Consider the following 27,632-nt stretch of genomic DNA (forward strand, 5'->3'; position numbering starts at 1 on the left):
CAGGTCCTCATGACCGACAGCTTTTTCATCCCCAAAGACCCTGACTGCTCTGACACATCCAGGACATTCTGACTCAGACTTTTTAGAAGACTTGGATCTTGGCTTGGATGTTCATTTTGTTATAAATGAAGACAAGTCAGTCACTAGAGTTTAAGTTTTTGTTTGCTGGGAATGACTTATATTGCAGCTAAAATATAGAGTCTGCACATCCGGATCAGAACCCTCAGTTCTTTATGAATCCGGGTACTGAGGGCCAGCAGTTTCTCAGGGCAAACACTGAAGGTCAGGCTGTGAGAGGATGTAAATGCTAATACACCCCGCATTAGCCAAGTGGTTAGAGTGTTCACTGATCACCTATGTTTAATTCCCTTCATGTCTGCAAAATGTGAAGCCCAATCTAGTGTTCTCCACCATGTAATGCTTGATTCTTGCTTAAAGCAGCAAAAAACTAACTTAAGGCCACACCACTTTTATTTCTTGTATTATGGATTTTTGTCCTCAGAAAAACCTAAAGGCTGGAGGGAAAATAAACAATAAAAAAGTACTATTCCTCTTAAATACTAAAGGTATTTTACTTTTGGCAACTTATTCAATGTATATGGGGCCAAAATCAATGACAAAATGGGTATTTTTTGTAAGATTTTAGTTTTAGCCAAAAAAAACATTCAGAATTAATTTTTTAGCTAGACAATTATTTGTATTTTGTTTACTATTCTTGAAAAAAATAAAAGAAAGAAAATAAGAAATAAAATTGGTCTGGCCTAAGCTTCACATTTCTGCGTATACTCTTGTTTAATCTATGTGTGTATACACCTCACATTTTGTTTTATGACGATATATTCATAGCTTGTACATCATTCTCTACACATAAGACTTGGCCTGATGGGAAAGTATCAATGATTCATTCTCTTCCATTTATGTATTTGCACAAATATAATACTCACCAAAAGTTTAAACTCACTACTGTAAAAGTTGCCACTTACTTCATAACCCATTTTGTCACGGCTTAAGTAAATTATGTAAATCAGTGAAAATTGGCAAATTCTTAGAAAAACTTTACAACAAAGCTCAGCTGTTCTCATGAACAATATTTGCACATGCTTTTCAGCGATCAGTTGCATGATCCTCAGGCAATTCACCTGCATAAAGTTTTGCAGTTGGTTTCCCCAAGTTAGCGGAGAAATTCCTTTTCGTTGTAATCATCCATATACATAACATATAGTGCGTGCTTTAAGTACGGCTAAACCTCTGATGGGTAGTATATGAATACAGACACTGTTAATCTCATCATTGTTGCCTTCCAGATTGTAATGTAAAGACTACTATTGCCTCACATAATCATGAGTTGTCGAGAATAAAATGTTGTTGTGATGATTTTTTGCAGATATTCAGTTCCAATTTTGAGTCTGACTTCCCCACTCCTGACAGACACTTGCCACTGGCTGGGTTGTACAGCTGAGTTATCTCCCCCTGAAATACATACCACACTTGTTAAGTCAATTTAAACAGGTTATTTGTATTGACAAAAACATAGCAAAATGAATGTCCTGAAATGTGTTTTAATTCTAAACGATAAACCAGACAACTCATATAGTTATTGACTCTAACCCTGACAATCCATCCACTTATTCAGTGTAAACCAGACAATCCATGCAGTTATTGAGTCTAAACCAGACAATCCATGCCACTATTCAGTCTAAACCAGACAATCCATGCAGTTATTGAATCTAAACCTGACAATCCAGCAATTTTAAACTCAATGAAAACAGCCTCCAACCAAAGGTTGCTGTCAGCAGATATATTTTCAGATGCACAGCAAATGACTTATGACCCAAGCTCACATCACTGCTGAATGAGTATGGTTTGCGCTCCTTTAAGCAATATTCCAGCAATTTCATGGTGGGGAACACCAGAAATGGGCTTCGCATGTCGTACACATATGGGGAATTGAACCTGGGTTTTCAGCGTGGTAATCAACCACTTTAACCACCAGGCTACTCCACTGCCCCTCACATCACCATTGATACAAGGTGAGCTGATACGATACCAATGACAACTACAAACCTCATTTAACCAGATCCATACTTGGGCTGCTCCTGACTTGTGACATTTCATGGCCATCGGCTGAGCAACGTTATGTCCCCTTGTCTGGGAGCTCTCCAGGCAAAGGCGTGTTGATAATAGAAGAAACTGGTAATCAGACAGTTCTTGCCAAATCTTGAATAAACCATAAAAGTACCCTTCATCAATTATCCAGGAAATAAAATATACTTTCTATTATGATATAAACCATACGTACAATGGCTCATCACCATAACTTCATTTAAAGGAGAATATGAACGAAAAAACTTTTCATAGGGGGAACATCATTCTAAAAGTCACCTTCTGTGATTTAAATTGATAAAAAATTGTGTAAAATCTCAATACAAACACAAAATACTTTCTTGTATTTCTGCCTATTATGGAAACACTCAACAGTTAAAAAGAGTGGTAGCTGTCAGCAAACTGTGACATGTCCAACCACAGGCAAACTGAACGTGCAAATGGGTTGCGCAGCATAGAGAAAATGACCAGTCTTCTTACATGCAAGCAAAGCAAAGGTTGGCAATGTATTTTCCTTGCTTCGGTTCGAAAAATATTTTCCATGTCAAAATAACCACAAAAACAGGACAGTGTATGTTTCCATAGTTTGGGGTTATGGAGAGAGCACTCAGTCACAGCCTTAGAAGGACATCTTGTCAGCCAATGAAAATGCAGAACAACTTTCACAGCACAAGCTACTGACACATAGTGAGTCTGGAGCTGACGTGTGTAACTGGACAAAGTGGAAAACAATGAAAGCAACAAGTACTTTGTGATTTGTTGTTGTATTTGGCAGTGTTTTGGGTAAACTTAGAATGTTATAGCGAAACCTTTTCAAGCTCATGTGAAATGAACCCCCTTCCCCTATCTTTGATGCAGACTTGTCACAGGATGTTTGACACACACTGAAAATTATTATTTGTTTTCAAAGACAGCTTTAATGGTCAGTGTATTCTTATGATTATTAATTTTCTATTTTGATCCTGTTCAAAATAGTTTACACCTTACACATACCTGTTGACGTTCTTCATGGCGAGAGTGACATTTCTGCAGAGTTAGGAATCTCTTTTTCCCGCCTTCATGTGCTGGGGTCACACAGAGGTCAGAGGTCACATGCTTCAACTGAACAGCAGGGTCAAGGTCACAGTATAAAAAATGACTAGGGCAGTGTTAATATATTGGAGACAGCAATATTTATTTAGTTAGAAATAACATGCTCAGATATGACATTGTGCACAATCAGAATGTACTGAGCTGAGTAAAACTAGATCACACCTAACAGACACAAACACTAATGCTAACACTAACTTCAGTCAGTGGCTTCAGTTTCCCTGTTTCTTTTTGATCCATTAAGTTGCAAGCAGTGAACAAAACCTTCCTCTCTGAGAAGTGACAAAATCATTTGTGTCGGATTATTGAAAACTACTGTTTGGATGTTTGGGCTCAGTATTTGACTGTTTCAAGTAATCAGATCACCACTAATTATTATGCTATGATGCAATACTGAAATATATGGTTGCTAATCAGAAATCCTAGCTATACACTGGTTGTATCCATAGCTTTTCCAAGTAATAACACCATGAAATTCTCTAGGTTAAGGACATAATATTAATTATCAGATTTTCAGCAATATTGTACAGAAAAGTTTGTTTATATTTAAAGGAATAATGCATGGAAATCTAACTAATTCTGTCCTTATGGTAACCAGTGTTCATCATACTCTTTCCCTGTTACTATAAATAGTAGTATACTAATAGTCATTTTATTAAACATATCATGCTATTAATTATTTCATAATGATAATTATATCATAATAATTAGAACATAACTGATCTTTAAACTGTGGTAATAATTTAACAGACAGACAATGAAACAAATGTCTACATGAAAGCCGATTCAAGTTCATAATGTTTGACAAGTCTATATTAAGTCGATTGGTTCTTTTATATATACTCCACATCATTAGACTCACTTAAAGCACTTACTAAATAGTATGTTTATATATATGGCTACATCAAAGATGAATTTCTCTACTAACTTTGGGGAACCAAACCTTATCCAGATAATATAAAGTTTTTTAAAGGGGCACTGATGTGGAGCAATTTCTGTGGACTGGTGTAAACTTTTGTTATTGTTTTTCTCCCGTGAGTACCCGGATGATATCCCAGAATTCGTGACTGGTTCGTGACCTCTGCTGCGCGTTCTGTAAGCGCAATTGATAGTTTAATTGTAGACAGATCAACTTAGGTGAAGTCATTTTTACTTCATAACAAATGTATTATGAAAACAAATGAAACACTTTGAAGGTTAATCATCTGCCAGTGGTAGAAATGGTTAAAAACTATTAGGACGGAAAAATAGCTAAGCCAATGTACATCTCTATATTTTGTCTCATAACCCTAATTAGTTTATTGTCATATTTGTATGATTCTGAAAATTAATAAAAGAACACACGATCTGCTTATACTCATAGTAAATTTCTAACATAACAGCAACATTTATACATTGTATAGATTGCCAATGTGGATCCTATTTCACACACATACGCGATCTAGTGTGTGTTTTCTGTCATACAGATTCTGCTGAATCCTACAACAAATAAATTAAAACAAAATGCAAATAATGAATGTAAACCAGACTAATTTTATAGCAACAATGCCAGGCTACTACCTTGTTCAGGAATGTATCCATCAATATCCACGTAAAAGAAATTGTATTCCATTCATCTGCAGCTGGTAAATAATCCTGCTCTATGTCGCGTGTCTTATAACTGTCTAGTTTGCGAAAAAGTAACACATCGTTTCCCGTCTTTCGTTGGTGAAAACCAGATAAACCTCTCATTGGTCTCCCAAGATAGCACACCTGGCAAACTAATTGTATGATGTCCACTACTCTAAGTAATTTAGTTAACCAATAATGAGCAATCAATCAATCAACGCAAGGGTGGTTAATTCTTTGAAGGGAGGATGTTGTTTTTGCACTCACTCTTTACGACAGGGTGTAGTCATCTACACACACTGCCTTTTGACAAATCCGCTAGAAGATAAAAGTAATTAATCAATCAGTGTGTTATCGGTTAATCCTTTGATCGATGTTTGTTTTTGTAACTCAGCTGATAAACCTTCTTGCATCACTTACATGTACATATTACATAACATACAATACATTTGCCATTACAGACCTTAATTTATAATGTTGAGTATTTACTCCAGACAGGAGAAATGCTAAATGGGAACCTTTGTTGAGTAACCGAAGTGGTGTTACTACTAATTATACCTGTTATAAATTCATTAATTGACCATCCAGAGAATGATGACAAATAACACGTGTAGGTTTACACCATCATACGCGAGTTACAGCAAGGAAGATGTAATCTCTGTGTCGCATGCAGCCTGAAAACACTTATGGGCCGAAACTGTTTTGAGGATACCAACGGAATTTCGTTACATTAGGAATACACACAGGCATTTGTTGTGTACTTGGGTAAATAGGTGAAATAAGGGGTTTTCTTACGTAAGAAAATTTTCAGATTTCTCTACCAAAGGCAAAGTCATCGTTTTTTGTTTACGAATTCAAATAAATCTAACTCTGTGTTTTTATTATCATAAATAATAAACCATTGTAGCTACCATAGCTACCAAAATTTACGTATGATGTTTGCTGTCACAGCTGAACCACCACTCAAAACTACCTATACATATAAAGCTTTGCAATCTTCCGTACTGAAACAAATGGCTTGCTACGTGCCTGTAGACATCATATTTTCATGTAACATGATTAAATATCGAGGTTAAAAACACAGAAATAGGATCAAATTGGATCAGTAACCATACCATCCAAGCATCCGAAAAGAACTACACTGCTGGGATATTTGGTTACGATCAGACAAGGGATACCATGGATATTTTTAAACAAATGGTATATGATGGGCATCCGGCCTCCTGACTGTTTAGGTGAAGAAATTCTGCTAATATGGACAGGGGCCCAGTTCCTTTGTCCGTCACGGTCGAAGGAGCGGGCGCTGACCAATTTGGGGTTTGGTTTCGTAATTCGACGGTTGGCAAGAAACATTATTCGCTCCGCATCAGTGCCCCTTTAAGAATTTGTCAGTTTACACTCATTTTTATCATATATTGAATACACGACAATAATCTTTTCAACATTACAAATTGTTCAATGATACATCTCTTCATGTGTAAACAGTGCCTTTAAAAAGCATGGAATATTTGGCACAATCTAGCTTAGAACAGCTGACCGAAGTAAATGTGTGTATTTTAGAGCTGTGACGACATATCGTAGTATCGATAATTGTGATATTTTATCAGACGATAAATATATTGATACTATTTTTGTATCGTGATACGTATCACTGACCATAAAATTGTTAATTTTCACTAGAAATTGACGATTATGTGAAAATTTACACTGTTACTTCATATAAAAATATACGTTTTTAAAGAAAATAACTAAAAATAGAATATCGTGAAGTGCATCAAATTGAATTGCATCGTTCCAAGATATCGCGATACATATCATATCGTAAATTTTCTATATTGTCACACCTCTAGTGTATTTACACTAGTGAGTCTACACTTTTGAGAGGTAGTATATTTTCAGGATAGTTAATTTAGACTGTTAAGAAGGTATGTCCATTTTAGAGACAAGCGGTCAGTCTACTTATACTCACCTGCCCTCTCTGCACTTCATGAGGTTGATCAGGTCTCATATTGAAGGGTGTTCCTAGCATTCCTGGATATTTGGCCTTCTGTCCAGGAACCACCTGGATGTATAACAGACAGCAATTAAACAGGATTGTATAGATAACTCAATTTTTTCTTGTAATTCTGATTAAATGCCTTTCAAAGTAAGGAAACACACATTTTTCTCCCCAAACTGGAATATTTAAAGATATATATACAAGAAGACAAAGTGATCAGTATCCCCAATCAATATGGCAAAATACTCTTCATGAATATGTCTACTAGTTATGATGACGTCAAATGTTTTGGTGTGTAAATGGAAATGTGAAGGGAGAGTCCTGAATGGTTTTTAAGTTCTGCTCCAGAAAGGAGCACTACCATCAAGTTCAGGTGAGGCCAAATTTGTTGTTTTGGAAACACAAAACAATATTTTATTCAGAATACCAAAAGTACCAGATGGCACCAGTACCCCAAAAGACCTATCTATGTGCCAAGTTTGATGAAAAAGTATCACATTGGTTTTACAGCTCTGCTCCATAAAAGAAGATTAATTTCTGGCCAAGTCAAAGTTGTTGCCATGGAAACACAAGGCACCAGGACACCACCAGATCTACCTATATGCCAAGTTTGGTGAAGAAATATAGAACAGTTTTGAAGTTCTGCTGCGGAAAAGATGAATGTGCACGGACACATGGACAATGTGAGTACATGTTAATACCACCACCAAATGAGGATAATTAGCTAGTAATCATTTTTGAAGTCCTCATCAGTGTTCCTGCTGTATTTGGTTGGCAATATTCCAGCTATATGGCGGCGGTCTGTAAATAATCCAGTCTGGACCAGACAATTCAGTGATCAACAGTGTGAGCATCTATCTACAAAAGTGGGATATGACTAACCCACCTCTTTGGGATACACATTATCCACGAAGGTTCACTCACTTGTTACAGGTACATATTATCCAGATAGATAGATCCACCTGTTCTGAGTACACATTCTCAAGGTAGATCCACCCAACTGTTCTGAGTATACATTATTATATGGTAGATCCACCCAACTGTTCTGGGTACACATTATCAAGGTAGGTCCACCCACCTGTTCTGGGAACACATTATCCAGGTAGATCTACCCACCTGTTCTGGGTATACATTATCCAGGTACCACTTGAAGCTTTGACAACCGAGCCGTTTCCTGAGCTCCACTCTCTCTGTGATGTCGCCAGCATCCATGTTTCGAGCCAGAGGCTTCAGTTCATAGAAAAAATCCTGCCACAAACAGAACATGACCCTTATGTCTCTGTATAACAATTCATCCCAATGAGTGAGTGAGTGAGTAAGTGAGTGCGTGAGTGAGTGAGTGAGTGAGTGAGTGAGTGAGTGAGTTTTACGTCACACTCAGTAATTTTCCACCCATATGGTGGCAGTTTGTAAATAATCGAGTCTGGTCCAGACAATCCAGTGATCAACAACATGAGCATCATCATATCATTAGTGGGATAAATGATTACATGCTTCAACCAAGTCAGTGTGCCTGACCATCTAATTCTGTTCGTCGCCTCTCAAACATGGGTTTTCTGAAGATGGATTGTAATCTGCATCTTCAAGTCCTGTTGACCCTCAGGATTCTACCTGCCACACACAGGCGTCAATCCAAGGACTCTGTGCCCAAAACTGCTTGACTTCAACTGATTTGTCACCTGGGCTCTCTATGACCATACACCACAAAAATATGAATCAGAATGTTCTTTCGTTTCTCATCTCTGTTTAACCTTATACTTGTCCATCCATACAAGTGCCACCCTGAGTGAGTTTCTTGTTGTTGTATCGATCCCACTGGGTGAACCATACGGTCGGAAGTGTCGGAATACATGACCCACTCGAGAACACGGGACTATTTCCATCCGACCTCCACACTGCCAGATCTGGAGAAGTAGTAATATAGAGGTCATGTTAGGTCATCTGAAAACACATGGGAAAAGACATTTTGTTGAGACACCCACCCCTCTTTAGATGACGTAATCCTAAGGACATGATGTCTTCTAATGTTTTGTCACATATCTATACATAATGCCTGGGGTTGAAACTAAATACTGAATGGTCACCCAAGTGTCACAACCTCAATACATCATAAGCAGTGCCTGCTTGATAATATCTGGACACAGTGTTTTTAAAAGTTTAATGTGCTTCTGTCCTTAAAAAACTGTCCCCGTCTAACTCTTAATCAAGCGATCAAAATCTTTGATTATGGCCGGAAGTCATCAAATACTATACTGAACATATTTTATATGATATTATCTGAGGGCATACCATTATCCAAGAGATACCATTTGAGAGGCCATGTTTCATTTTCTGGAACTGTTTTAGAAATATTATACCCCAATGTCTTGTGATGACTAATATCTCGTTCACCACATTACCTACATGTGTGAAGGGATGTCATGATTCAATAATGCACCAGTGTATTGTCGGCAAGTTTAGCAAAATATGATACACGATTCACATGATTTTATAGTGATCCCATTTTTTGACATATACTGATCACTATTATGTCCCTTGTAGTTTTTAGACACAAAACAGAAAAAATGACTTTTTGAGAGTGAGTGATGGGCAATGGGCTAATGGGTGGTTATCCTTTCTCTATTAATCTCTACCAGAAACTGAAACCGAAATGATTTGGGTTAGTACAGCTTTTCTGTGAACTATGGTTTCAAAATGAAGGTAATGGCTGACTGTTATGCACAAAATTAGCCATTACTTTAATTACAGTTTGTTAAACCAACTTTTTCATTTTTAGGCCATAAATTCTGAAAAAACTCACAGAGTTGGTCTGATGTTTTGATTTGATCAGCATTTCACTGGGCATGTAATGTTGAATTTCAAATTAATGAATTTCAAATTCATTGGTCCGCTTTGAGTCATATGGACTATAGGTCTAAATGCTTATGTCTCAAATCACAACCACAGGCTACCACCTGATGTTAAGCTACGGCTTAAGCAAGCTTTTTTCCAGAAAATAAGATAAATGTTTCTTACCCGGAAGGATATTTCAATATTTTCACCTCCCCAAATATCCATTTGAGAATCATACTCTCCAAGCTCATGAAAGTAAGATCGGTCCATAGCAAACAATCCACCCGGCATGGTTGGAGTTCTGGAATGGATACATACATCATAATGGTATTAATACATCATGATCATATACTCCTGTTGGGCAGTGAGGTAGCCTTGGCCCTAAAGCGTTCACTTATCATGCTGAAGGTCTGGGTTCGATTCCCAACATGGGCACAGCTGTGAAGCCAATTTCTAGTGTCCTCCACCATGATATTGCTGGAATGCGGCGTAAATACTAAACTCACTCTCTCACTATGTTCCTGCATTTGTGAACAGGGAGAATGAGGCAGCCTATTGCCACATTGAATACCAAAGTTTGATTCCCCAGATTGGGACGATATTTGGAGCAGATTTCTGGTGTTCTCTTGTCTTGATATTGCTGGAATATTGCTAAAAGTGGCATAAGACCCTCACCCAATTCCCACTGTTGATGACCAATGTTTAGGTGAGAAACTTTCTACATCCCATATGCCCCTACTTGTTCAACCTGGCAACTGAAATCTAAAATTAACTACAAAAAAGGCTAGTGTGGCTGGTTAATACTTTTGAAAACTTAAAATCACACACTTTCAAACTACATCTTAAACGGAAAGCGAGACTTCAGTGCAACAAGTGACTGCTTTAACCCCAGACTAGCCTTCTTCTTAATAAGGGGTGGTTGGGTGGCCCAGTGGTTCAAGTGTTCACTCGTCACACCGAAGATCCAGGTTTGATTCCCCACATGGGTACAATGTGTGAAGCCCATTTCTGGTGTTAAACACTGTGATATTAATGGAACATTACTAGAAGTGGCATAAAAATAAACTCACTTACTCATTATTCATAATGACAAACATGCTCTTTGGCTGTCGTGTCTCAGTACTTACTCAATGGGATCAATTAGTCGATCAATGTTTTTCTGGTATCTTGGTGGCAGCCCGTCCCATCTGTGAAGCAGGGACCAGGTGAATCCTCCACGGACAAGGTGCGACGAGCGGTACATGAAGGTGTCAGCGTCAATCATGTCCACGACCGGCACCACCACTGTGGTCCGCTGTTCCTTGATCCGTGACAACAGTGGCTCCAGCCACTGACTGTTCACTTCTATGTGACTGTCGAGGAACACCAGCACCTGTGAAGGAACAGTCAGAAGAAGAAGAAGTTTGATATTTGTTTGCGGTTGTTTGTTGAAGGAACAGTCACAATGCTAAACATGAAGAAGTTTGATCTTTGTTTGTTTGTTTGTTGCTAAACTCTGCTATATGGAGGTAGTCTGTAAACAGTGGAGTGTGGACCAGCATTTGAAATAATCAACGGAGGTCCAGCGGCAGTTGTTATTGTATTGGGCTGGTTGATATTTGCATGTGCTTCAATAAACTAGTCTCTGTCAATATCTTTTTTCAACCAGAGTCTTCCAATAATTTTTTCTTTGTAGACATCCAGGAATCTTTCATGATTTGATAACATATATTTTCACTTGAAAGTATTTCAGTGCTTTGTGCAAAGCAAAGACTTATCTGTACACCACAGGCTTCACTAACTGACTTTATAGAAACGGTGCCTGTAGATTTTAAAGCTTGAAGGAGACACTAGGCCCTGATGGTCAACTGGTAAAATCAAGGAACTGCAAACACTGGTGTGTACAAGAGAATGTACATAAATTGAGTTGGTTGGTTTGTGTCTTAATGCTGCACTCAGCAATATTCCCGTTACGTAGTGGTCTGTAAACAATGGAATCTGACCAGACAATCGAATAATTAACAGCATGAGAATCAATCTCTGCTGTTGGGATATGAGGACTGGTGTCAACCATGTCAACAAGTCTGACCATCCAATCCTGTTCGCTGCATCTTACATGGGTTGTTGAAGACCAATTCTCACCCAGATTTTCAAACATGTGAATTATGTTACACATTTGGGTCCACCTGCACAAATATAAGTGTATGTTAGAGTATGGGAGTTGCAATCAATCATCCTAGTATCAAGACAGATTTGTGTACGTGGACCATGTTATTGCAATGCTAATCTTCAACCAAGAAGTAATCATTAAAACCATATACAGCTGAACACTGCCAGTCTTGACTTATATACAGTTTGTCAAGACAAATATTATTTTCAAAGTCATCAATTGCAGAGGTTGTGGTGTAGTCTTATGGTTAAGGTATTTTGCCAGTAACACCGAAGATGTGGGGTTGATTCCTCAAATGGGTACAATGTGCGAAGCCCATTTCTGACGTCCCTACTGTGATATTGCTGGAATATTGCTAAAAGCGGTGTAAAACTAAACTGATTCAATCATCAATTGCATACATTTTCTACTTTGTTTAAAAGCAACCATGAACCAGGGTGCATTGAGATAGCCTAGTAGTTAAGCGTTTGCTTGCCATACCATAGTCCTTAGGTTATATTTTGAATCAGGGAAAAACCATCCACCATTTTGGAAGAAATTTCAAATTCATGGGAAAATCACTATGTGTTGTTCTTCCAAATTTGCAGTAAAGAAACAAATTCTCCTCAATCTGACAAATTTTTAAAGCTCTACATTTTCCAACTAAATTATCCAACCTGTCCAGTGGCGTGTCTAGCTCCCAGTATTCTGGCTCGAATCAGTCCTAGCCTCTCCGTACTGCGCACTAGTTTCACCTTCGACAAGTCCTGTACATACCTGGACAGTCGAGTCTTGAGGTGATCTGCAACATATACATCACACTTTATATCATGTGCATAGTTACCATGGTTACTACAGTTTCAGGTGAGTTGAAGTAAACATCACTTTTAACAGAACTTCAGGTACGTCACCTGTTGGCTGAAGTATCCCAAGTGAGGAAGGTCAAGGTTGTTTGTGATATTTGTACTGCAGAAATATAACCAATGTAAAACCACGCTCACTTACAGTCCAAGTAAACTTAGTCTCAGTACTTTTGTTGCACTCCACTACTGAGTCTAACAAAACCTAGTAGGAGGTCGTGTCAGGTAACCTTTGAGATTGACCAATCAGAACACAGCTTACCATGGACAATCGCAAATACCTTTTGAACTTTTACCCCGTAAAGGTTTGTACCCGAACAATTCTGAATGCTATTTTCCATACGATTGCTACTGAGACTACAGCACTGTCAACACTGAGTAAACAGTCGCTGAAAACAATGTTTTTGTCAATATTCAAGGATGTCTGCTTACAGAAATACTAGCTAATGGTAACCATATCATCAGGAAGATCTAAGAATATATACTACAAGTCTATTGAGAAATCAGTGTCAGTGACTAGTGAACAGTAGCTGTTGTCTGATTGGTTAAATCTGTTCAGCCTTCTCGCGTTGACTGGACGGTCAGCGGTCACTCAAAGGTTACCTGACGCGACCTCCTACTACGTTTTGTTAGATTCAGTAGTGGAGTGTAATGAAAAGTACTGAGACTAAGTTTACTGTTTACTGACACTGCACTCACTCGCTGACTTTATTTAATTATTTGGTTTATAAAGTTACCATCTTTCACAGTGTGGTGGGTAGCTTAGTGGCTAAAGTGTTTGCTCATCACAATTGAAGTCACAGGTTTTAATTTCCCACATGTGTGAAACTGGCCATTTCTGGTGTCCCCACCATGATATTGCTGGAATATTGTAACAGGTAGTGTAAAACTAACCTCACTCACTCACTCACACTAGCTCATTTTTTTTCAGACAAAAAATGACTGCTGACTTACCAAATGTGCTTGCATCATCCACCAACACGATCTCATGGAGGTACTTTGCCGGCGTCCGTATTAGGATTGTCTGTATAGATCTGATGAGAGTAGACCAGGCTTCGTTGTAGAAACACATGATGACGCTAGCCATGGGGAGGTCATCTATGTACTCTTGCTCCTGGCATCTGACAACAGACAAAGCCATTATTATTTTCATAATGCTAATCATGCTAATATTTGTAAAGCACCAACATCCAGCTCATTTCCTCAAAGGCGCTTTGTATTTCTCCCTCGAACACTGGATGGTTATCTCAAATGGTACATCATATTATTAATCTCAACTACATCATACAATGTCTCAATAAAACATATTTGAGTATATACTATCTGATATGGCTGTGTTTTGGGGTGCACATAACACCATTTGTCCTGAAAGTTTACTAAGTAATAATAATAGCCCATTTATCATGCACATTACTCCATGCACTATGCATGCTCGAAGTGCTGGAACAATCTGATTATCATTATCCCAATTAACCCAAGCTGCCTGTTAGGCGCTACAAGGTTAGAGGTTACATGATTTATTCCACCGGGTACCCATTTTCTGCAGGGTGAACAGAGGCAATCTTGAACAAACTCATTTGCCCAAGGTAAGACCACATGTGTTATGTGTTTCATTGTGGGGCAGGACCGAAGTCCTAGAAACTCTCAGGAGTCAAGTTGCCAAATAACCATTGCAAACAGGTGAAAATGAAGTGTGCGATCCCTCTTTCTAAACAGTGTGGACCCCCGTGTCTCAAAAAGCTATATCCGTGTCTGTGTATTTCTATGTAGTGTATAATATACCGTCTAACTCAGTATATGTGTATACTTGAACTCTTCCTCAACAATAACCTATGTAATTAGCTGAATAAATATTGTGCGAACCTGGTACAGCTATTAGTGTTCATAAGCGTTCGTATCTGATGGACGGGAGAGAGCTGGTACTTTAAAACCTTTTGACTGGAACAGACTGTGTATTGGATGGGTAGTCAAACTGGGAGTGGTCATAATGGGAATCACCCCATTGTGATATTTATTGTGATATACCAGGAGCTGTGATATATCAGGTATTGTGATATATTGGGAGCTGTGATATATTGGATATAGTGATGTGGAACATAGCCCTACATAAAACTTAATGATGATTGTGTATGAGTGATGTAACTGTACCATTGAAATAAAGGAATAAAGTGAAAAAAAACACACTAAAAAACAATTGATGAGGAGGACAATGATGATGACAATGATGACGACAATGATGACATAGAACTCACAATGTATTCCTGGAGTCTTTGATAGGTCTTATCTGCCCAAGTCTCTCACTTAGCAGCGCATTGAAACCATGTTGAGCCATACCTGTCCAAAAAGTGTGAAATTCAAGTAAAGTTTTCCATCTAGTTAGTTTAGTTAAGTTGCTCAATACTGGACTCAGCAATAATTATCCGAGGTAGGTGACAGTGGCCTGTAAATGATGATGATGATGATGATGATGATGATGATGATGATGATGATAAGTGAGTTTAGTTTTACGCCGCAATATTCCAGCTATGTAATAGTTAGAATCTATGAAGAGAAATCTTAGTGGCTAAGAAGGGGCGGAGCGAGCGCATAGATTCTAACTGACTTAGAACTTTGCCTACTTTTTGATTGACAGTTACCATGATGTCTTTTTCAAACTCTTTCATTTGGCACATGTCGTCAACGAGTATGGATGTGTTAGATGGCGACTTAGTTGGAGAGGGACAGTCTGATTTGTTGTTTGAAGAATTGTTTACAAATACAGATTTAGAAGTTCCCAGTCTAACCCAGCTGACATTTATTCCAAAACAAGAGCATGTGAAAACTGAAGACGAAGATGGTCGTTTCGTGCCTCCTCTTTCCTCTGCTGACATCAAACGTGAGCAGAAAGGCGCTATTCCAAAGAAAACTCGACAGAATAATCAGAGGGCTCTCAATGTTTGGAAAGACTGGGTGCGTTATAGAAATCAACTTGCTACTACACTTCTGGAATTTGGTGTTATTCCAGAAGATATTTCGACGTTGGAAAATAGAGACTTGGATTTACGTTGGAAAATAGAGACTTGGATTTCTGTATGCAACGTTTCATTCTTGAAATTCGGAGGAAAGACAAGTTGCCGTATCCCCCAACACACTGACCCAGATCGTATCTGCATTACAGAGACATCTGAGGCAGCATTGCAACAGGCCTGATATTAACTTTTTCAAGGATGATGACCCTACCTTTGCCGATTTCCGAAAGACACTGGATGCTCATATGAAAGAGTTAACGGCTAAAGACGTTGGTGTGGAAAAGAAACAATGTGATCCAGTCGCCGAAGAAGATGATCGTAATAAGTTTTTGCTTTGACCACAGCGGAAGGGCTTAGTAACACTGTGTTTTTCTATAATGGAAAAGCCTTCGCCTTTCGAGGATATCAGAAACATAAGAACTGTGAAGCCGATCAGTTTGAAGTGAAACAAAATTCCAATGGAAAGAAGTACATCAAGTATTTGTGTTCCTAAAAATGTTCAAGGTGGACTTAAACATCGTCGAATTGACATCAAGCCTTTCATTCACTATGAACAGCCTGAAAACCAGAACTATCTTGTGAAAGTGTATGACAAGTACTTGTCACTGATTCCTCGGAAAGGGCCCCCTGTGGCGGAAACCGCTTAATCCCAAAGATGACCTCCTTAGGATCAGTGCTAGCTGCATACCAAATAATAAACTTTCTGGAATGTACAAGAAATACTATGACGAAGCAGGGATATGTACAGATGGGAGAAACATCTCCAACCACTCGGGTCGCGTGACATGTTGTACAACATTGTCCAACAGTGGATTTAACGACAAGGCAGTTACAAGCCGCAATAAACACCATAGTAACGCTGTCAGGGAACAGTTCGGTATCCTGCAGGACGATGGGAATGGTTCGGTATCCTGCAGGACATCAGCAACAAGCTCGGTCCCCCGTGTCGTACTGAAAACTTGCAGCAAAACATCACCAATCAATCTACAGTTGAATCTCCATGCAATGAGAGCCTATGTGGTTGTGTCATGAAGCGCAATTTAGCTTTGAGTTCTTAATCATTAAGAGCAAATTTCAACAGGCAAATCCAACTTTGTGATTGGTTGAAAAACTAGGTTATGTTCTAAATGTCAGCGGTCTGTAAATAACCACCTAGTCGCCTCTTACGACAAGCATAGTCGTCTTAAGGCAAGCATGTGTTGCTGAAGGCCTATTCTACCCTGGGACCTTCACGGTTCGATGATGATGATGATGATGATGATGATGATGATGATGATGATGGCTGCTCTAAGCAATATGGCGGTCTTTAAATAATCAAATCTGGACCAGACAATCCAATGAATTACATCATTTACACAAATGGCAACCAAGTCAGCGAGCCTGACCACCCAATCCTGCTAATCGCCTCTTATGACAAGCATGGGTTGCAGAAGATCAATTCTACCCTGGATGTTCCGTGACTGAGGACAGATTGTTCTGATGATATGAGTCATTGACAAAAGGGTACGAACAAATATATTCTCATCGAGTTTCTCCACCCATGACAATCAAAACCATTCATTCCAGCTTTGTCAACCAAAAAAGTAATCAGGCACAAGTGATAATCCTGACAATGTAAGAAATAGTAAGGTCAAACATATATAAACGTTGTGGTTCCGATTACACTTCTTTAAAATTTAGGGTACGTACCCTGGATTGTTTTTTTTCACATTTTTTAGTAGTAAAGTACAAATAAATAACTCTTTTATCAATGTGTGCGTGTTTATTCAATCAAGGTTGCGGCCATTATGTTGACTTTCTCAATCAGAATGACCGATGTCCATCAGAGCTGGTAAAAAACAATGGTATCTGAAAGCTTATTTTATTCATACATCTTCAAAAGAATAAGGCTGGCATCAGAATCAGGAGTCGGTCAGGAAATCAGAACCACAACATTATTTTTAGGCTTAAGAAGTCAGGGAGCTGGGTATTTACCTTCACTTAAGATATTTTCATCAGTTTCATTTCTCACCATACCAACTTTAAATAGTTCAATGTCATCTTCTTTGGTCCATGCAGATTTGACGAGATGTCCATCAGATGAATGTTCATGCTTTGTTGTTTCAAGTATATTCAACACTGCACTTAACTGTGGAACCAGAACTTTATCTGAAAAGGTGTCAAACTGTTCTGTTTGGAGTAGTTTCAATGTCAAGTAGGCCGTCACACAGACTACACCAGCTTGGCAGCAGAGTCTCCAGAACATCTTCTCTCAAATAATCATCTTACTGGAATTGTCCACAGAATAGTATTCTCAGTCTGTTCCAGTTTATCTGCATAGAAAACAGAAATAATAGTACATAGATCTGTAAACACAATTGCATGACAAGGCTCAAGGTGGGCCGGGGGGTGGGTGGGCGGATGAGCAGGCATGAGTGAGTGCTTAACTTCAGCCACCTTTAGCAATATTCCAGCAATATAATGACAAGGACACCAGAAACCGGTACACCCATGTAGAGAATCAAACCAGGATTTTACACGATTTGCAAATGCTGTAACCAATTGACTACTCTGAAGTTCAGTTGCTGCTAACTTCATGGAAATACCTGTTGATAACCACAGCACCATTCCCCACTTGGAAAATACCTGACATGCCAGCTTTTATGCGGGAAACATGGACAGTGGAAGTGGAAAGCTCGACATTATGGCAAGGACTGAAGTGGATATGTTAGAACATATGAGCCAATGCGTAGACTCGACATTATGCCCACTAGATCTAGACGTGGTTTGAAGTATGGCGGAATACTGTCGCTTTGGTGCTGCAGATGAATTTCTCTGCTTATTCAGTGGGATAAGGGTCAGGAACCTCTTCTTCAAACCATTTGCATTTTATTTCAAGAACATCTAAGGTCCTACAGAGCAAGAAATTGCCAATGTCCGACATGTTTGTTTACAAATGAGTCAATGGGTTCATTGTTTTCATACGCAATGAATCAGTTACTTTAATTAGTGGCCCTTAAACTGTGATTTATGGTTTTGATGAGCTCTCAGCCAGTCAGAATCGAGTACCACACAATGTTTTTATTGATAGTCCTTAAAGGGGCACTGATGCGGCGCGAATAATGTATCTCGCCAACAGTCTAATTACGAAACCAAACTGCAAATTGGTCAGCGTCTGCTCTCTCGACCGTGACGGACAAAGGGAGTGGGCTCCTGTCCATATTAGCAGAATTTCTTCGCCTAAACATTCAAGAGGCTGGATTTGTAAACTAAAAACAATGACTTTGCCTTTAGCAGAGAAATCTGAAAATGTTCTTCCGTAAAAAAACCCAAAACTTATTACACCTATTTACCCAAGTACACAGCAAATGCCTGTATGTATTCCTTATGTAACGAAGTTCCGTTGGTATCCTCAAAACAATTTCGGCCCATAAGTGTTTTCAGTCTGTATGCGACACAGAGATTGCATCTTCCTTGCTGTAACTCGTGTTTGGTGGTGTAAACCTACATGTGTTATATGTCATAATTCTCTGGATGGTCAGTTAATGAATTTATAACAGGTATAATTAGTAGTAACACCACTCAGATTACTCAACAAAGGTTCCCATTTGGCATTTCTCCTGTCAGGAGTAAATACTCAAAATTATAAATTAAGGTCTGTAATGGCAAATGTATTGTATGTTATGTGATATGTGCATGTAAGTGATGCAAGAGGGTTTATCAGCTGAGTTACGAAAACAAGCATTGATCAAAGGATTAACCAATAACACACTGATTAATTACTTTCATCTTCTACGGCGGATTTGTTAAAAGGTAATGTGTGTAGATGTAGTAATCTATACTGACTACACCCAGTCGTAAAGTGCGAGTGTAAAAACAACATCCTCCCTTCAAAGAATTAACCACCCGTGCGTTGACTGATTGATTGCTCATTATTGGTTAACTAAATTGCTTAGAATGGTGGACATCATACAATTAGTTGCCAGGTGTGCTATCTTGGGTGACCAATGAGAGGTTTATCAGGTTTTCACCAATGTGAAAGACATGAAACGATGTGTTACTTTTTCGCAAATTAGACTGTTGTAAGACACACGACACAGAGCAGGATTATTTACCAGCTGCAGATGAATGGAATATCGTTCTTTTATGTGGATATTGATTGATACATTCCTGAACAAGGTAGTAGCCTGACATTGTTGCTATAAAATTAGTCTGTTTTACATTCATTATTTGCATTTTGTTTTAATTTTGTTGTTGTAGCATTCAGCAGAATCTATATGACAGAAAAAACACACTAGATCACGTATGTGTGTGAAATAGGATCCACAGTGGCAATCTATACAAGGTATAAATGTTGCTGTCATGTTAGAAATTTACTCAAGTATAAGCAGACCGTGTGTTCTTTTATTAAATTTCAAAATCATACAAGTATGACAATAAACTAATTAGGGTTATGAGACAAAATACAGAGACATCCATTGGCTTCGTTACTTTTCCGTCCTGGTAGTTTTTTACCATTTCTACCACTGGCAGATGATTAACCTTCAAAGTGTTTCATTTGTTTTCATAATACATTTGTAATGAAGTAAAAACGGCTTCACCTTAGTTGATCTGTCTATAATTAAACTCTCAATTGCGCATACGGACTGCGCAGCAGAGGTCATGAACCAGTCACGAATTCTGGGATATCATGCGGGTAGTCACGGGAGAAAAACAATAACAAAAGTTTACACCAGTCCATGGAAATTGCTCGGCATCAGTGCCCCTTTAAAACTTGACACAGGTGACTTCTGTGGAGGGAACTTCATCTCACATACTAGAAAAGGAGGATGTTTTACTTAGAGTATATTTATAGATTTGAAGCTGTTACACTTATGCTCACAATGGCAGAGAATGAGCATATACTGGATGGAAGAAAGCAAGGTGCTGACATGCGTTTGGATGGCTATAGTTATCTCAGATGGAAAGTGAACAAGAAAGACACAATTCCATGGCACTGAAATAGAACACATGACCATGTCCTGATAAAACTTTCACTATTCTTGTGGTGTTGTTTCTAATTATCAGCTGCGGTTCTTAAAAATGTTAAAGCTAAGACATCTGCTAAACTACACAAAAGTTAATTAAAGTGTCATCAAAATGGGCCAAACTGCTTAAATAAAACCCCTACATGAATAAGTTTTTGCTGAAATATATTAATGATCGAAAGGCAAACCGTTCATGACCCACGTGATGTCGACAGTAACATTACTAGACTGTTGTGTTTTTAATAGCAGGTGCCGGTTTCCCATGCTGACGTGACGCGGGCCTTTGTATTTTTAGCTTTACACTCTTGAAACACGTCACAAGTACACGTATGGTATCATTCGAATCGGCTGACTGATTCCTCAATGAACACAACACAGCGACCTAAGTCTGGAGTCAGTCAACCCGAACATGTTTCTCTTACGGGTAAACGGCATCCCATGTGCGTTTGTTGACGGAAGTAATAACAGGATATTACACGTCTAGTCGCTGTAAACACCAGGAAAAACTTCTTCTATCAAATACTAATTCTGTACAAATAGCATCAAATACAAAAGTGCCAGTAAGGATCATAGATGAAAATAAAATGAAAAGCAGACATCTTGTGTTACATATTCCCAAATGTGATATTCTATTATGATATAAGGGGCAAATTAGGCAAGTTGACTTCTCCGTTTGGTTACTCGATTGACCCACCATCAGTTAATGTTTCCAAAATAAATTAAAGAAACAAGTCTCGCTTGTTCCACAGAATCAGTATATATTTTTTTTTTGCGATGTTCTATCTATTTAATTGAATTCAAATCTATTAATTAATTCCGTATTCATCGCGTACAGATTGGACAATTTTATCTTACGAACACACGTTCCAAACTGAGTTCCGTCTGTGTGCGTTGCGGCTCTAGCTGCAGAGACCAGTCTACTTGAGGTTTGGCGTTGTGCTTTGGGTGTGGGAATGATCAAACTCAGAACTCTAATGCACTGAAGTATGTTTCAACAAGTGTTTGTTGGTGCAGAGATGTTTGAGCCTGACATTTTTGGGAAATCAGTGATTATATCGTGTTCAGTGTAACTGTCAGTAATTGCCACGCCACATGTTTGCAGTTTCAAGACAAGTGTTTGTCCTACACAAAAAGGGTTTTCATCAATGACATCATACCACAGACTTATGGGTTAGATTCTCTGATGTGTAGTTGACAATAAGCCCTGTATTGATGCCTCATATCACTCTTTTTGTTACTTACTGGTATGGTAGTTACACACATATGTAATAAAGTAGAGAACCACATGCCTCTGAGCACAATGGAAATCAAGGCAAAAGCTTATGCAGAGACCATATATGGGTATATGGTCTCTGACTTATGCTAAAGGAAAAAAAAGAAGGAAAAAGGATGTTTAATTCAGAAATTCAGTTTGGAGTGATATCCTCTTATAGTTTGCTGCTGCTAAATAGCTGGAGTACATTGTATTGCAGAGTGCGGGATAGAACTAAACTCACTTGCTGTCGATATCTTAGAAGATGAATACCTTTTCATGGAACTTTTTTCGTAATTTTTGAAAGTATCAGTTAATTAACCACTTAATACTGAGAGTCAAACTGAAATATTTTGCCCTGCAATGTGAATGACACACCTTAAAATTTATGTACAAAGTGAGTAAACATGCCATCCACAGTTTAATGCAATTGGTCATTGTAATAAGGGCTTGGTAGCAATAAGTGAATTGATTGTGTTTGATGCAATCCTTTATGTTTCATTTACGATGTTGTTACTAAAAGGAATGTGTAGTAAAGCCTGCTGCTAATTGGCTGACTCATGTTGTTGTACATCCCAAGTTGGTAGATCATTGCTCACGTTGTTGACCTCTGGATTCTCTGGTCCTGATTTTGATCATTTACAGACCACCGCCATGATGATGGAATATTGCTGGTGTGGGGTTTAAAAACAAACAAACATTTTGTTGATGATCAGGCAACAGGTCCTCGTGTTGAAGTGACAGGGATGGTGGATAGCCTAGTGGTTAAAATGTTTGCTTGTCATCTTGAAGATCCAGGTTTGATTCCCTACATCAGTACTTCATGTGAAGTCCATTTCTGGTGTCCCCTGCTGGAATATTGAAAAAAGTGCTGACAGTTACTTTTCATGTTTGGGTTCACATGAGGTGGAGTGCAAATCATTAGGAAAGTTTATCTAATTATGAAATGTGTTCATATGAAAGAGAACTATTGCAGTTTGACTTTGGAGCAACACTGCTACCCATGTGGGCAACTGAACCTGTGTCCTCAGCAAAACGACCAGACGCTTTAACCAATAAGCTACTCCACTACCCCTGAACACAGCACACATATGTTCCAGATTATGACAGAGTCCTGACAGATGTCACGTGGTGATGCCCCGTCTTCGCCAGATCAAGCTGCCTGTCGCCATCATCATCGGTTTCTGCATCATTTACTTCCTGTTGCACCGTCATGCCAGCAACATCAGTCGTCGCCCGAGACCTTTTCGACCACGAGCCCACAAGGGAGTTCCTCCAATGCCCCTTCCAGCTGATGATGCTGACGATGCTTATGATAGTGGGAAATCATCCCAGTACAGTTTAGAGTATCTGCATAATTTAGGGAGGATAGAGACACCTGATGACCAGCGCAAACATGATCAAGGTAAGAAAATGTGATATATATAGAGGATTAAAACACCTAACGACATGATTGAGGTAAGAAAAAAATATGGGGGTCGGGTGGGGATTAAAACACCTGATGACCAGTGCAAATGTTTTCGAATTAAGAAAAGAAAAAAGAGATGTTTATGAAATTAGATTGATCTTGGTGTTAAATGAATTCCCCTGACCATGTGTAGAAACGTATCATATTGGAATATATAGGATCTGAACTTTGGAGATTCTCTGTCGATTATTGGTAGCTTAGCAGCATAGATAGCAAGGTAACCAAATACTGGAATCCCTGGGTGTATCGCTTTAAATTTTGGTCAATGGTTATATCATATCCTATCAATGTTGGGATAATGGGGCTAGCAAAGTGCTAGAAAGGTCCGTTCATCATGCTAAAGCCTCGGGTTTGATTTCCAACGTGGGTACAGTGTGTGGAACCCATTTATAGTGTCCTCGCTTTGATATTGTTGGAATATTGCAAAACTAATTACACTCACTAATAGCGTTGTTGTGTAATGCTGTCAACAATGTTCAGGCTACCACCGCCATGCGTTCAACATCCTCATCAGCGACAGACTGGATTATGTTCGTCCTATTCCCGACACCAGGAAACCTCAGTATGTATACTACAGTGTCGTGTCTGTGTAGTTCTGTTGACAATCTCTTTCTCCCTGTCTCACTCTCTCCCTTTCTCTCTCTCTTTCTCCCTGTCTCCCTCTCTCTTTCTATCTGTGTCTCTCTTTCTCCATGTGTCTCTCTTTCTTGCTGTTTCTCTCTCTCTTTCTCCGTCTCTCTCTCTTTCTCCTGGTGTATCTCTCTCTCTGTTTCTTCCTGTCTCTCTCTCTTTCTCCTGGTGTATCTCTCTCTCTGTTTCTTCCTGTCTCTCTCTCTTGCTCACTCACTCAGGGCTTCCACCTGTTGTCTGCAGCAAGCCATGCAAGTAATTGGATCAGGTGTTCAGAGAAGCTGACTTTGTGATGACCTGTGAACATCTGAGTTACAGTTGGTGTTCAGTAGCCCATGCTTGTCATAAGAGGCGACTAACAGTAAGACTAGCTGACTTGTAGGTGACTTGTGAAGAACAGTGTTACAGTGGGTCTACAGTAATCCATGTTTCTTGTAAGAGGTAACTAACTAGCTTGCTGGCTTGGTCGACACATGTCTTCATATTGCAGTTGTATAGACCAGTGCTCATTCGGTTGATCATTTGATTGTCTGGTCCAGACTCCATTGATTACTGATGGTCACTAAGTCACTCAGGTTATTTCCTGTTCCTGACTTACAGGCAGAGAATGGTTGTTGTGTTTCAGATGCAGGGACAACGTTTTCTCCGACAACCTGCCGACAGCTAGCATCATCATCTGCTATATCAACGAAGCGAGATCGGCCTTGCTGCGTACAATCCACACTGTGATAGCCCGGACACCAGAGCACCTTCTCAAGGAGATCATACTGATCGATGATCACAGTGACCTTGGTAGGCATCCTGTCAACTCAAGGCTAAGGACAAGGGAGATAAGTCTATGGATACATATGAAATGTTTCTATTTACAGCTAGTTGCTGAAATGAATATTTTTCTTCAGAATAACACACTTCATAACAGAAAAAAATATAATGAACAGAAGGCCTAGGAATTTCTTTATTTTCTGAAACTGAAGCTGTGGAAATCAAGACTTGCCACATTATCGAGATTCATTGTATAAAGAGTATTTACATCCATAGAATTTTCTCCCTTGTTTATCTGAATGACGCTTAAAGATTTTATACTGAAAGCTTGCCCCTTTAGAAATCTGTATTTGGATTAGTTTTATCCAGCTCATGCTCATTTCGGATGATGACTGTGTTACGGTTAATAACTGCCTTGATGAAAGGTATAAGAAATCCCATCAGAACCAGCAAAATGTAACACTGACAAGTCTAAAATATTCAATAATATGTACTGACCAAAGAGCAAGGTACAAGGATTCACAATAGAGGTTTCTAGACCATGGCAACTGAGACAAACCTAAAGTAATGGGTCACAAATATAATATGAACTCATCAAAGCCTTGGTTTTCAGTGGGAAACAGTTCTACCAAATCTTTCACAGCGAGCCGTCTTGAATGTAGGTCAAACTTGACAAAGAGGAAAACAGATGTAAATAGGCCAAATGATGACACAGCTCCTGTGTTATTCCGCGTGTGTGGTTTCAACACAACAACCATCCTTATATGTATATACAGTCACTGATTCTGATTCCAGCGAAGTATCAAAGCTTCACGATCGGCCTCGTTTGCTAACAGTCAAAACACACCAAAGGGAGGCAGCTCTAAAGTGCTACCGTAAAAGCGTGCCACCGAAACACTATTACCGATGGTGCAAAATGTGACCCACAGTAACTATCACTTAATCAATAACAATACAAATGACAGCAAAGACACTCTCGTAACAATACGTTTGGTGAAGTCCTGCAACCAGAGTGTTTTGATGCAGATGTTGCCGAAGGATCCATCAAGGAGCTTGTTAACTTCTGTGGAGAGAAACAACAGACGAAAATAATCCATGAAGTGAGTGACGAGCCTGATGTTAATTATGTGTAAGTCCTCACTGACTAGTTAAAGAGCGGCCTGTGTTTGAAGGAATGGGTGCTTGGCACTTACAAGAAACTGACATGGTGTTAGCTGTGCTAGAGGGTTATCACTCAACACTCGGCTTAATAGCTAACATTAGTATACAGTGTCAGATTGCCTTATGTCTCTGACCAGTGTTAAATGTGAGACTTCATTTAATGTTCAGAACAGAATTAAAGATAACACAGGTCATCCCTCAAAACCTCCACGCTGTGTACACGATGAAGATTAACCTGCTGGATCCAGTGTTGGAGTGTGTGAAGTTGTTGTCATTAAAGCTGTAAAACTGTGGAAGCAGCGCAAGAGAAGGAGGCTCTCCATGCTAACTACAGGATATAGAGCCAGAGTCAAGACGTCTAAAGTGTCATAAGAGACTTTGTCACAAAGAGACTGCTCTGTATCAGCATGCCTGATATTTTCATGAACTTTATTACTCATTTGAGAGTATTCTGATAGTATAACTGTCTAATATACAGTATAGTGTTCTTGTAAGTGAACACATTGTGCAATATACAACAGACCAAATTAATTCTCTTTATTTCATATATAAAGTTTAATAGTTGAAAAATTGTCTCTTATTATAAATAACAAACAACATCAACTCACACAAAAACATGTCAGTACTCCTTCAAATTCTCAGTACACCTCCACTTGCAATATCAGGTTAAGTACACCAACACCCTCAAAAGTTATCTGGAGCTCTGACTAAACAGACCACCCTGTACCTGTGATTTACAAACAAAGCAAGTAATAGTTCAAAACTGCATAGGTATACTCTTTTCTAAGACCACCCTGGACCTGTGATTTACAAAAAAAGAAAGTATTTGTTCAAGACTTGGTAGGCATACTCTCTACTCAGACCTCCCTGGACCTGTGATTTACAACAAAGCAAGTAGTTGACCAAGATTCAGTAGACCTGTGACCTGGACCTGTGATTTACAAACAAAGCAAGTAGTTGACCAAGATTCAGTAGACATTCAGTGATCAATTAGGGCCTTTGTGTTGCAGATGACCTGGGGTCAGACTTCCTGGAATATATCCACACCAACCTACCTAAGGTGAAGGTTTTCCGACTGGAAGAGAGATCAGGGTTGATTCGGGCCCGGATGTATGGTGCTAAACAGGCCCGTGGAGAGGTAAGCTGAAGCAGACGCTATGAACATATGTCAGATACTTCTTAGCACTGTTATTGCGGCGGGGTAGCCTGTAGGTTAAAGATTCTGCCTGTCATAGTGAAGACACTGGTTTGATTTCCCACATAGGTACAATGTATAAAGCCCTTTTCTGGCGTCCCCTGTTGTGATCTAATAGGAATATTGTAAATTCATTCACCTACTCACTCATTTTAGGAGTTGGGAAGTACAATATAGTGCAACTTTAAGGATAACAACTTCTTTTATGTGTGAGAGCGACTTTTCGGTACAGATTATTGTACCGTTGTCAAGCATTAATGGAACATGAAGAGGATGGTAGATATTTATCCTGAATGTAACAATTTAACAAAGAAAACAACATAATAACATCATTGGCAAGGCAGTAGGCTGATGAGTTGGACAAGGAAAGGCATGGAAGGCAGTAATGAACGACTAGTGAGATGTTTATACAGTAGATTGGGCTTGGTGGAGAAGTGTATCATAGGTTAATGGAATGAAGTATCCTTGGTCTCGGTTGATGATAGCCTTTTGTCGTTTGATGTGGATGTGAGCTTGGGTTTAGGGAAGTTT

General features: G+C 39.0%; 2 protein-coding genes across 5 annotated transcripts in view; one reads left to right on the plus strand and one right to left on the minus strand.

The window, feature by feature from the left end:
- Window positions 1–144: 144 nt before the first annotated feature.
- LOC137255984 (polypeptide N-acetylgalactosaminyltransferase 11-like) lies at window positions 145–21,131 on the minus strand. 3 transcript variants are annotated; one of them, XM_067793617.1, is made up of 13 exons: window positions 21,056–21,131; window positions 17,602–17,939; window positions 14,872–14,953; window positions 13,574–13,740; window positions 12,437–12,561; window positions 10,759–11,003; window positions 9,815–9,932; window positions 8,551–8,703; window positions 7,916–8,047; window positions 6,770–6,862; window positions 3,097–3,204; window positions 2,065–2,217; window positions 145–1,470 (listed from the first exon to the last, which is right to left on the minus strand). In XM_067793617.1, exons 2-13 carry the CDS (start codon window positions 17,870–17,872, stop codon window positions 1,339–1,341), a joined length of 1,779 nt encoding a protein of 592 aa, XP_067649718.1. In that variant the 5' UTR covers window positions 17,873–17,939; window positions 21,056–21,131; the 3' UTR covers window positions 145–1,338. The 3 variants fall into 3 exon arrangements, with proteins under 3 accessions (XP_067649718.1, XP_067649719.1, XP_067649720.1); XM_067793618.1 differs by lacking the exon at window positions 21,056–21,131 and adding an exon at window positions 20,822–20,868; XM_067793619.1 differs by lacking the exon at window positions 21,056–21,131 and adding an exon at window positions 20,777–20,863.
- A 403-nt stretch (window positions 21,132–21,534) lies between these two features.
- Window positions 21,535–27,632, plus strand: part of LOC137255985 (polypeptide N-acetylgalactosaminyltransferase 11-like) — a 30,503-nt gene continuing 24,405 nt past the window's right edge. Inside the window, exons 1-5 of one of the 2 annotated variants that reach the window (XM_067793620.1) lie at window positions 21,535–21,617; window positions 22,986–23,290; window positions 23,834–23,915; window positions 24,609–24,775; window positions 26,917–27,044. In XM_067793620.1, coding sequence (XP_067649721.1) covers window positions 23,020–23,290; window positions 23,834–23,915; window positions 24,609–24,775; window positions 26,917–27,044 — 648 coding nt within the window. In that variant the 5' untranslated portion in view covers window positions 21,535–21,617; window positions 22,986–23,019. Of the gene's footprint in view, window positions 21,618–21,720; window positions 21,804–22,985; window positions 23,291–23,833; window positions 23,916–24,608; window positions 24,776–26,916; window positions 27,045–27,632 lie in introns of those variants that run through there. The other variant, XM_067793622.1, reaches the window with a different exon arrangement.

This window comes from Haliotis asinina, chromosome 11, assembly GCF_037392515.1.
Source record: "Haliotis asinina isolate JCU_RB_2024 chromosome 11, JCU_Hal_asi_v2, whole genome shotgun sequence".
Taxonomy (NCBI): domain Eukaryota; kingdom Metazoa; phylum Mollusca; class Gastropoda; order Lepetellida; family Haliotidae; genus Haliotis; species Haliotis asinina.